Source organism: Hevea brasiliensis, chromosome 10, assembly GCF_030052815.1.
Source record: "Hevea brasiliensis isolate MT/VB/25A 57/8 chromosome 10, ASM3005281v1, whole genome shotgun sequence".
Lineage (NCBI taxonomy): Eukaryota > Viridiplantae > Streptophyta > Magnoliopsida > Malpighiales > Euphorbiaceae > Hevea > Hevea brasiliensis.
In genome coordinates this window covers 9,587,017-9,598,756 of record NC_079502.1, presented here as the reverse complement: position 1 = coordinate 9,598,756, position 11,740 = coordinate 9,587,017, and the positions used below count along the sequence as shown (strand labels likewise).

Below are 11,740 nucleotides of genomic sequence, written 5' to 3'. Positions count from 1 at the left end.
ACTATTTCTCTTGGGGAGGAGCTGCTGCAACCATTTTTGGAGCTCCAGAAACCAGAGTTTTGGGTTCTTCTACCTGGGTTTTTCTATTTTAGTTCTCTTATCATGTCTTTCTTTACTTTTCCATCAATCTTTCTTGTAAATACCATCATGAGTGAGTGAACTCTTTAGATTTCAGAGTTGGGAAATATGTTTTAGATTAATTTGTGGATTTGGACTGGGTATTTCCTTATTTTACATAAATATGAGTTTTGATTCCTTCCTTGTGTGCTTGATTTACTTGCCTAATGTTGGTACCCATTGGGTATTGTGTTAATCTTTGATTGAAGGACCGAAAGGTGAAAGTCATTGATAGATAATCAAGGATTGGAACTTAAAATCACCTAGATTTAGAAATAAACTTGGGTTTTAAGAGGAATTAATGATTGGTTACAAAACTTAATGGGTTTTAAATTAATCAAATATCATACGAAAGTAGGTTTGGTTATTTTAGAACACACTTTGGTTTGCTTGAAAAAGAAATCAAAGGAATTTAGAATTAATCACCTTCAAACTCTATTTTTCCCTAAAAATTGGAATGCCCAAGACAAATCCCAACTAATTTATGCATAAACCCCAACTCTGGAATCACTTTTAACATAATTAGACTTTCATTTAAATTACCCATTATCAATTTAGTTTAATTGCAAACTAGATTTAGAATTTATTTGCTTGCTCTTTACATATTTCAATTAGATTAATCAATTTACTTCGCTCATTTATATTTACCATTCATTAATTAATCATTAGCCCAAATAATCGCTTCATTCATAGTTTGGTACTCAAACTGCAAATCCTCATGGGAACGATACTTGATTCATCACTTTATTACTTGAAACGACCCGTATACTTGAGGATTAGTCACATTAAGTTTTTGGCGCCGTTGCCGGGGATTTGATTTTTTGTTTGATATTGAACAATTGTTTGTTTGGTTAATTTGGGGATTTTATTTTGTTTTATTTTTAACATTTTACTTTGAGAATTTATTTATTTTGTTTTTCAGGTACTTTATTTTATGAGAAGGACAAAAAGTGAAGAAATCAATTTATTCTTTGATCCAGAAATAGAAAAGACAGCAAAAGCTTTAAGAGCAGAATCTAAAAGAAGAAAAGCTAAAATTAAAGCTCAACAACAATAAGAAAGAGCACAAGAGCAAGAATAATTACAAGAAGAAATGGCCAACAATAATAACATCTGCTCTGTGAAGGATCATGCCTATCCTAACATTGGGGATTTCATGCCAAGTATCATAAGACCAAGAGTAGAAGCTAATAATTTTGAACTGAAGCCTGCACTCTGTCAGATGGTACAACAATCACAATTTGGAAGAAATCCAAGTGAAAGTCCACATGTGCATCTAGCACACTTTCTTGAGATCAGTGATATGTTGAAGATAAATGGAGTTTCTGATGATGCAATTCGACTCAGATTATTTCCTTTTTCTCTGAAGGACCGAGCTAGAGAGTGGTTACATTCTTTGCCACCGGGTTCTATCACAACATGGGATGAACTTTCTCAAGCATTTTTAGCTCAATATTTTCCACCAAGCAAGACAGCTAAGCTAAGAAATGAGCTGACTTCTTTCAAACCTAGAGATGATGAGAGCTTGTATGAAGCATGGGAGAGGTATAAGGATTTGCAAAGGAGATGTCCACATCATGGGATTCCTAAGTGGATGCTTGTTCAACACTTTTACAATGGCATTTCACCAGCTATTAGAAGTACAATTGATGCATCTTCTGGAGGTGATCTTATGGAGAAATCTGAAGATGAAGCTTTTTCTGCTCTTGATAAAGTTGCTTATAACAACTACTAATGGAGCTGTGAGAGGAATGAGATCAAGAAACCAGCTGGTATGTTCGAGCTTGATGCCATGAATATGATAAATGCTAAGTTTGATGCTTTGACAAGGAAAATGGACAAGCTAAGCATGAAAGTAGATTCTTCAGCTGGAGGTTCTAGTAATTCAACAGAAGTTGGAGCTGCAAATGTCAATTGTGCAGCAGATTTTTCTGCACTTAATCAAGATTTTTCAAGTGAGCAAGTGGATTATGTGGGGAACTACAATCAAAGACCAGGTGGTAACTCATTTTCTGCAACTTATGATCCAGCATGGAGAAACCACCCCAATTTCTCTTGGGGAGGTAGACAAGGACAAAATCAGAATTTTCAACAACCTTCTGGGTATCAACAACATCAGAATTTTCAGCAGAATAGAGGTCCTCCTCCTGGAATTTCTAAACCTCAAAATGCACCTGCTCCACTTCTACCACAACAAGCACAACCAGACAAGACAGCTAGATTGGAAGCCATGATTGAGACTCTACTTGTGAGCCATCAAAGTCAACAAGAAATGATTTCTCAATTAGCATCTAAAGTGGATCAAATGGCAACACACAACAAGATGTTAGAGAATCAAATAGCTCAACAAGCTAGCTCTTCAAATAACAAAGCATTTGGGAAGCTCCCTAGCCAGCCAGAAAATTCAAGGGAGCATTGCAAGGCTATTACATTGAGGAGTGGAAAAATATTGGAGAATGGAGATAAAAAGATTGAAGAGAAGATTGAAGAAGAGAAAAACAGAGAAGGAGATGAACAAATTGAAGCTGAAGTTAGAATTGAAGTTGAGAAAGAAAATTCAGTGGAAGAAAAAGGAAGTAAGGAGAGGGAAAGCAAAGAAGAAGAACTTAAATATGTTGCACCTAAAGCCTACATGCCACCTTTACCATTCCCACAAAGGTTCCAGAAAGCAAAATTGGATAAACAATTTGGGAAGTTTTTGGAAGTATTGAAGTCTTTGCATGTGACTATTCCTTTCACTGATGCCTTAGCACAAATGCCTTCATATGCTAAAATTTTGAAGGAAATTTTATCTAACAAGAAGAAATTGGAGGAATTTGAGACCGTAGCTCTCACGGAAGAAAGCAGTGCTATTTTGCAAAATAAGCTTCCACCCAAACTAAAAGATCTGGGGAGTTTTTCCATACCATGTCACATTGGGGATATCAGTATAAATAAGGCTTTATGTGATCTTGGAGCCAGTGTTAGTCTGATGCCATTGTCTATCTATGAGAAAGTGAAGATTGGAGAAATGAAGCCTACTACCATTTCACTACAGCTAACAGATAGGTCTATTAAATTTCCAATTGGGGTAATTGAGAATGTTCCTCTGAAAGTTGGAAAATTTTTCATACCAGTGGATTTTGTGGTATTGGAGATGGAGGAGGATATACACATTCCTATTATTCTTGGTAGACCTTTCCTTGCTACTGCTGGAGCTGTGATTGATGTAAAAAATGGGAGGCTTACATTAGAAGTTGGGGAAGAAAAAGTTAAATTTAATTTGTTTCAAGCAATGAAAAAGAAAGATGATTCAAATTCATGCTTGAGAATTGATGTGATAGATGAAGAGGTCAGAAAAGTGCTTAAAAAGCAACATCCTAAAGATCCCTTAGAAGCTTGTTTAGTTCATAACATCAAAAAAGGGGATGAGATCAAAGAAGCTGCAGAATATGCTACAATCTTGGAAGGAAATCCACCTTTGCCTATGGCTGATATTGAAAAGATTGGGGATTTGAAGCAAGATACAACTTCATCATCAAAGCTTGAAAAAAATGAAGCATCGAAGGTAGAGTTGAAACCTCTTCCAACAAATCTCAGGTATTCTTTTCTAGGTCAAAATTCTACATATCCTGTAATTGTCAGTGCTAAATTGAATGATTGTGAAGTTGAAAAATTATTGAGAGTTCTTAGAAAGCATAGAAGGTTAATTGGTTATACCATTGATGATATTAAAGGAATACATCCTTCTGTGTGCATGCATAGAATTTTGTTGGAAAATAATCATAAAGCCTCTCGAGAGTCACAGAGGAGATTGAACCCAAATATGAAAGAGGTTGTGAAAAAGGAAATCTTGAAATTGCTTGATGCAGGTATCATTTACCCTGTTTCTGACAGCAATTGGGTAAGTCCAGTTCATGTTGTACCCAAGAAAGGGGGCATTACAGTAGTGAAAAATGAAAATGATGAACTAATACCTACAAGGACTGTAACTGGATGGAGAATGTGTATAGACTATAGGAAATTGAATAATGCAACCAGAAAGGACCATTTTCCATTATCATTTATAGATCAAATGCTTGAGAGACTAGCTCATCATTCTTATTTTTGCTATTTGGATGGCTATTCAGGGTTCTTTCAGATCCCTATTCACCCAGATGATCAGGATAAAACTACCTTCACATGCCCTTATGGTACCTTTGCATATCGAAGGATGCCATTTGGACTATGTAATGCCCCTGCTACATTTCAAAGATGTATGATGTCCATATTTTCTGACATGATTGAGGGTATTATGGAATTGTTCATGGATGATTTTTCTGTGTATGGTAAATCTTTTGATGAATGCTTCTCTAACTTGTCTAAGGTTTTGCAGAGATGTGAAGAGTTCAATTTAGTTTTGAATTGGGAAAAGTTCCATTTTATGGTACAAGAAGGAATTGTTTTGGGACATCTTGTGTCAAACAGGGGTATTGAGGTGGATAAAGCAAAGGTAGAAATTATTGAGAAAATGCCACCCCCAACATCTGTGAAGGGAGTGAGGAGTTTCTTGGGGCATGCTGGATTTTACAGGAGATTCATCAAGGATTTCTCTAAGATTTCTAAACCTCTTACCAATTTATTGAGTAAAGATGTGGAATTCCATTTTGATACTAATTGTATGAACGCTTTTTGCAGGATAAAGGAAGCTTTGATATCTGCTCCTATTATGCAGCCACCCGATTGGTCATTACCTTTTGAATTAATGTGCGATGCTAGCGATTATGCCATTGGGGCTGTTTTGGGACAAAGGAGAGATAAGAAGGTGTATGCAATATACTATGCAAGTAGAACCTTAAATGATGCTCAAATAAATTACTCTACTATAGAGAAAGAGTTTTTGGCAGTGGTATTTGCAGTAGACAAATTCAGGTCCTATCTTGTGGGGTCTAAGGTAATAGTGTACATGGATCATGCAGCTATCAAGTATCTCCTTCAGAAAAAAGAGGCTAAACCTAGATTGATAAGGTGGGTGCTACTCCTTCAAGAGTTTGACTTGGAAATTAAAGACAAGAAAGGAGTAGAAAATGTGGTAGCAGATCATCTGTCTAGATTGAGGCAAGAACAAGGAGATAATTTGGGAAAAGAGCCCCCAATAGATGATTATTTTCCTGATGAGCAACTGTTAGTAATCATGAATGCAAAAACCCCTTGGTATGCAGATTTTGTGAACTATCTAGTGTGTGGAATCCTTCCACCTGACCTAACATGGCAGCAGAAGAAGAAATTTCTTTATGATGTGAAGAATTACGATTGGGAAGAGCCATTTTTGTTCAAGAGATGTGGAGATGGGTTGATTAGAAGATGTTTAGCTGATGAGGAGATAGGGAATGTTATTAAAGATTGCCATTCTTCACTTTATGGGGGTCATATGAGTGTGACAAAGACTGCAGAAAAAGTTCTTCAAGCGGGGTTCTTTTGGCCACACATGTTTAAAGATGTGAGAAAGTTTGTAAATGCATGTGATAGGTGTCAAAGGATGGGTAATATCTCGAAAAGAGATGAAATGCCCCTCCAAAATATATTGGAAGTGGAACTATTTGATGTGTGGGGCATTGATTTCATGGGACCTTTTCCATCATCCTTTGGACATAAATACATTTTAGTTGGAGTAGATTATGTGAGCAAATGGGTTGAAGCTATACCATCTCCAACTAATGATGTTAGAGTTGTGATTAAATTCCTTAAAAAGTTCATTTTTACAAGATTTGGAACTCCACGTGCCATTATAAGTGATGGAGGTTCTCATTTTTACAACCATCAATTTGAAAGATCATTACAAAAATATAGAGTAAAGCATAAGGTTGCAACACCCTACCATCCACAAACTAGTGGTCAAGTGGAGATCTCAAATAGAGAGTTGAAAAGAATTCTTGAGAAAACAGTGAATAGTTCAAGGAGAGATTGGTCACTAAAGTTAGATGATGCTCTTTGGGCCTATAGAACAGCTTTTAAAACTCCTATTGGCACCACCCCATTTAGATTGGTTTATGGGAAAGCTTGTCATTTACCTTTGGAGTTGGAGCATAGAGCATATTGGGCCATAAGGACACTGAACTTTGACTTAAAAACTGTAGGAGAAAAAAGAATGCTGCAACTAAATGAACTTGAGGAACTTAGATTGGATGCTTATGAAAATGCCAAGCTATACAAGGAAAGAACTAAGAAATGGCATGATAAGCATATTAGGAGGAAAGAATTTCAGGAAGGTGATGTTGTTCTCTTATATAATTCTAGGTTAAGGTTGTTTCCCGGAAAATTAAAGTCAAGATGGTCAGGGCCTTACACTGTTATAAAGGTATACCCCTATGGAGCTGTTGAGATAGGCAATGAAACCTCAGGGACTTTCAAAGTTAATGGGCAGAGATTAAAGCATTATATTGTTGGAGAGCCCACACAAAAGGTTGTAGAGGTTTCATGGCTTGGTTCTCCAATCAGGGATATTTAGGTGATTTGAAGTGGAAGGTCAAGCTTAAGACCTTAAACAAGCGCTTCTTGGGAGGCAACCCAAACGTATCCTTTTATAGTTTGTTAATTTTCAATTTCATTTCATTTTCAGTTTTTACCCTCATTAAACTCAAAAGTAATATTTGTTTATCTTTTGTAGGTCATTCATGAAGATTGGGCAAATTGACATATGTAGCAAAAAGAAAGAATTGAAAGGGAGCAAGTATAAGCAAAATTCTGCACTTTATGCAGTACCTGTGAACAGTAACACCTTTAAACTTGTGCTAAATTGCTGATATTGCAATATACTTGATAGCACATGTTTGATTTTATATCTTGTGTAAATTCTGTGAAATACAACTTAAATGAGGATCAATCTTGATATTTAGGACTGATGTGAGCTTTATTAAAGTACAAAAATAGTGTTTGTTAAGTTTTACCTTTTAGTGTATATATAGTTTTGTAAACTGTTAGAAATTTATATGTTTTTGTTTGAATTGTTGCTAGTTTTTGCAGTCTGCAGATTTTTGTTACTGTTCATGCTACTGTTCATGCTGCTTAAAAGGTCAATTTCTATGTCTTTTATGAAATTCTTGAATGTCTGAAACTTGTCTCAAATGCTGCTGAAAATGTGCTTTTGGTATAAGTTTAGAAAGGAGACCATTTCATTAAGTTTGCAAAAAGGTAATCACAATTGGTGCCTAATTTGAACCATGCTTGCAAAAAGCTAAATGAACATTTACAATGCTTGCTAAGTTTGTGAGAGATGATGAGCTTAAATTTTTCAATTTGATGGTATTAATGTGTATTTGGTAATTGCTGAGGGTCATGATAGCATTCCATAGCATTTGGACTGTTTTTGGTAAGTAAAACCACAATTTTTCCCAAAACCTGCCGAAACTTGCTGATGATGTTGCTTACTAAGCAGAGTCCTATACAAATTCTGCTGAACCTTATGCTTAACCCCAAGCATGGCCCAAATTACCAGATGTCTGTCCCACATTTTAAAAAGCCCAAAACTTCCGCCACTTTTATGAAGGCCTCCCGATAATCCATAACTTTCTTTCTGCCGACTCCCTTCCCGTACCATTTTTTTTCGGCATTTTTAAGGGAAGATGAAGAGTTCATTTCTCTTCATTAAATGGTGAGAACCAAGATGTGGTCCACCCACAAACCCAAACCCAGAAGATTTCAGTGCTCTGTCAAATTGAAAATGGGTACTCCATCTTCTCTACCCATAAACCCTAACTCCAGTCCCAGTCCGCCGCTACCTCAATCACCACCACCGCAAACACCGCCGCTACCTCAATCACCACCACTACCCCAAGGCCAAACACCAACTCTCATTCTGCCAACCCCCTTCTCGCCACAAACTGCGCCACAAAATGAAACACTCATTTTCGAAACTCAGTCCCCAGACCTAATGCCTGAACCTGTGCCAACTCAAACGAAATCTAAAGGTAAAACTAAAAAGGCTGCAGGTAGACCCAAGAAAACCACTGTCAGAAAAAGAAAAGGAGCGCCCTCTGTTCCTTTCGACTTAAATTCTCCACCTCAACCTTCCTCTGAACTAGTCAGCAAAAGAACTAGGTCCTTCTCGCACATTCCACCACCAGCGGTCCAAACCCTTGTATCTCAGTCACCCTTAAACTCTCCAGCAGCACCTGCGTCTTCTGCCAATGATATAGAGGAGGTACTTTCTCCATTACCTTGGGCTTTTAAAGGCATGGATATGAAAAATTCTTATGAGAGTTTAGCTTCTAAACCTATTTTGGCAAATAAGTATATGGATGAGCAGATTTTAAAAGAGTTAGGCATTTATGACTCTGTATTTGCCTATTTAGATGCTGTCAACTAGACTAAATTTGCTAGGATTAGGGAACCAATGTACAAGGATTTGACATTGGAATTTTTGAGTTCCTTAAGGCTAAATTTCAAACCGACAGTACCTGAGCATAAGGATGTGATCTATTTTTGATGTGCTGGCATTGATAGGGAGTTAGACATGGATGCTATGAATGCAATTTTTGGTTTTCAGGGTTCGGGCTATAAACATATTGAGTGGCAACAAACTATCTATGACCCTGTTCAATTCTGGAAAGACATTGCACCTTTTGGGGGTTATTACAGACAGAGGACTGCAAAAGCCTCTAGAATAGTTGATCATGTGTTGAAATACCTCCATAGGTTCATTTCTTACACTGTTTTAGGAAGGGGACACAGTAACAGCATTGTGGGTGCTGGAGATTTATTTTTCTTGTGGTGCATGAAGGAGAGAAAACAAGTAAGCACAGACCATTTCCTAGCTACTCATTGGCACCAAATTGTCACAAAGCATACCAAAGGTAGTATAGTTTTTGGAGGATATATAACTGGCATAGCCAACTCATTTAGCTTTGATGCTAGTCTATATAAGCTGTTGCCAGTTTCTGGTGAATCATATATAGACAGAACAATGTTGCTACACATGGATGTTTGTGAGAAAGTAGGACATACCTATGCTTTGTTACAAAGACATCCACGAAGCTGATGTACTGCAGACCCAACTACCTGTGCACCAGCAGAACCCCAAACAACCACTGCCCCGCAATTTTCAGCAGATATTTTGTCCCTCTTAAAATCCTTAGAATCCAAAGTAGCTAGTTTCACTGTCCAACCATCTGTTCCCTCACCTGACACCATAGATATCCTTGCTACCTTGAAGAGCTTAGAAGTTAAAATTGATACCATGGGTCAGCAGCAGGTCAACCAAAAGAAGAAGCTAGAAAAGAAACTTAAAAAGGAATTTTCATCTCTTCAAAAGAAACAGAAGCAGCAACAACTTCAAATGTTGGAGCTCTACAACAAATTGGCCCAATCTTATAACAATTTATATCATTGGGGCCAAGACGTGCTTCAAGAAATGAAAGACCTCACAGAAAATTTGGAAACTGCTTCTGAAGCTTCAGATCACAATGAACCTACTGCAGGACCTGAAGAAGACCCTAATGCAGCAACAAAGCCTTGACAGCAGAGCTTGAACAGTAGCAATAGTTTAGTACTAGTTCTAGTTCTTCAATTCATTTTTAATTTCTGTTTTAGGTTTATTTTGTAATCTGTTTATTTTAATCTCAAACCTTAGTAATAGTTGTAATACTTTGGTAATTAGTTTTTATGATTATCTTTGCACTTCTTTCCTTTAGTTTACTTTATTTTATTTTATTTTATCTTCTGATATGGATATAGTTATTCTATGAATGCTTTTTGGTTTAATTCTTGATTTAGCTGTTAGATCTTATTTCTTTACACTTTTTCATCTTTTTGCACATTATTTTTGCACTTTATCTTTTCTTCAATCCTAATTTTGCTGACATTGATGAGCTACACAATTTTCTTTGAGCCGCATATGTTTCACATCATTTGGAGGTAACAGTTTACCCTTTTACTATTTATGCTTATGGTATGTTGCCAGTGCTTATGCCAATGCTTATGCTTTCACTTTACCCTACGCAACAGGTTAAGCAACATCTTAAGCAGTGCAAATTCATACATTTGGGATACTTTTTCACATTTTTCTCTCTAAAGCTTCATTGTTAATATCATTTTGAGCTAATTTTGGAATTCTTGAGCTTATATTGATTTAATCCCCAATTGTATATTGATTAGTTCACACAATTTTGCCCATCTTTGCATTCATTTTAGACATTGAGGACATTGTTTCATTTGAGTTTAGGGGTAAGGGCAAAATTTTTGCAAAAATTTTTAAAAATTTTCTTTAAAATTTTCATTCATTCATTTATTGCATTTCATTCATTCATATATAGATAATCCATACACTTATACATATACCACAAACATGTCTATGCTCATACACATACATTTGCATATAGTTTTCATATAGATTACACTTAATTTTAATTTGATTTATGCATTCATTTTAGGATCATGCATATCATAAAAATAAAATTTTCACCTTATCCTTAGAGGATTGAGAATTGCTTTGAAGAGCAATTAAGCTTACTTTTAGAAGGGTTTGATGGATTAAAAGTTCTAGATAGGTGCAAAGCTATTAGATTCTTGCTTTAGTTTATATCTTTTTAGCCAAGGGCCACCCAATCAATTGCATTGACTTTGAGTGCTTAGAGAAAACTCTAGGGTGAGAAGTAGCTAATTGATATCTCACCAATCCTAGAACAATCTTTCTAAACCTTTCAAGGCGAAATCATAGCATACACTTGAAAAAGAAATGATTTAGGCATTCTTTGAATTTTAAACCCATATTTTAGCCTTAGCCAACCTCACTTTAAAATTTCCCTTTGGAACCAATTTGAAATTATATTTATCCCTCTTATTTCTTTGGAACCCACATTAATACCTAGCCATAAACCCAAACACTTACCTACCCTTCATGAGAATAATTCTTTGAGTGATAGATACACTTAAAAAAAGAAAAAAAATAATAATAATTAGTTGGGAGAAGTGATTGATTCAAAAAAAAAAAAAAGGACTAGCAAGTTCAATTATGGTATGTAAAGTAATTCACCACCCAAGTACACAAAGAAATGAGTTTGGGGGTGAATTGAAAGGGACAATTATAATTTAAAGTCAATGTTATTTATGTAGTCCCTCTAAAAGCTTCAAAATTATATGCTAGCATTGGTGAATAGTAGTAAAGTTCCTTCCCCCATTTAAAAAAAAATAATAATAAATTAAAAAAAATTAAAAAAAAAATTGTGTGTCTTGATCTTTTAATAATTTGATTATTCTCATATTTTGTTACCTTCATCCTTTTCTTGTTAGCCACATTATCACCCCCTTAGCCCCATTACAACCCTTGAAAGTCCTTTTGATCTTTTGATGGTGTTTTGCTACATTAGTGGAGATTGGAATAGGAGAATTGCCTATGGGATTGTGATATCACTAATACATTCATTTACTTCTATCATTATTTGAGACACTTTAGTTTATGGATTACCCTATAGTCTATTTAGGCATGATTATTCTTTGTGATTGATTGGTTTGGGCTTGATGATATGGATAATTGACCTAAGGCTAAGTGGTGATAACTTTGGTAAGGATTGAATTCTTTGCATCTTGAAAGTGGGTATATGGTTTGTTGGTGGCTAAAAGTAAGCTTGAGAGTTTGGATAAGTAATTTTCATAAATTTAAGGTAAGGTA

The 11,740-nt window shown here is 35.8% G+C and overlaps 1 protein-coding gene and 1 non-coding gene across 2 annotated transcripts; one reads left to right on the top strand and one right to left on the bottom strand.

Annotated features, from left to right (window-relative positions):
* Window positions 1–1,594: 1,594 nt before the first annotated feature.
* On the bottom strand, window positions 1,595–1,701 carry LOC131170179 (small nucleolar RNA R71). Its single transcript, XR_009141115.1, has one exon. It is a non-coding gene; the product is annotated as a small nucleolar RNA R71 (small nucleolar RNA).
* A 6,094-nt stretch (window positions 1,702–7,795) lies between these two features.
* Window positions 7,796–8,741, top strand: LOC131169321 (leucine-rich repeat extensin-like protein 5). Its single transcript, XM_058128532.1, has 2 exons — window positions 7,796–8,364; window positions 8,621–8,741. The coding sequence occupies exons 1-2, from the start codon at window positions 7,796–7,798 to the stop codon at window positions 8,739–8,741; spliced, it is 690 nt and encodes a 229-aa protein (XP_057984515.1).
* The last annotated feature ends 2,999 nt before the right edge of the window (window positions 8,742–11,740 follow it).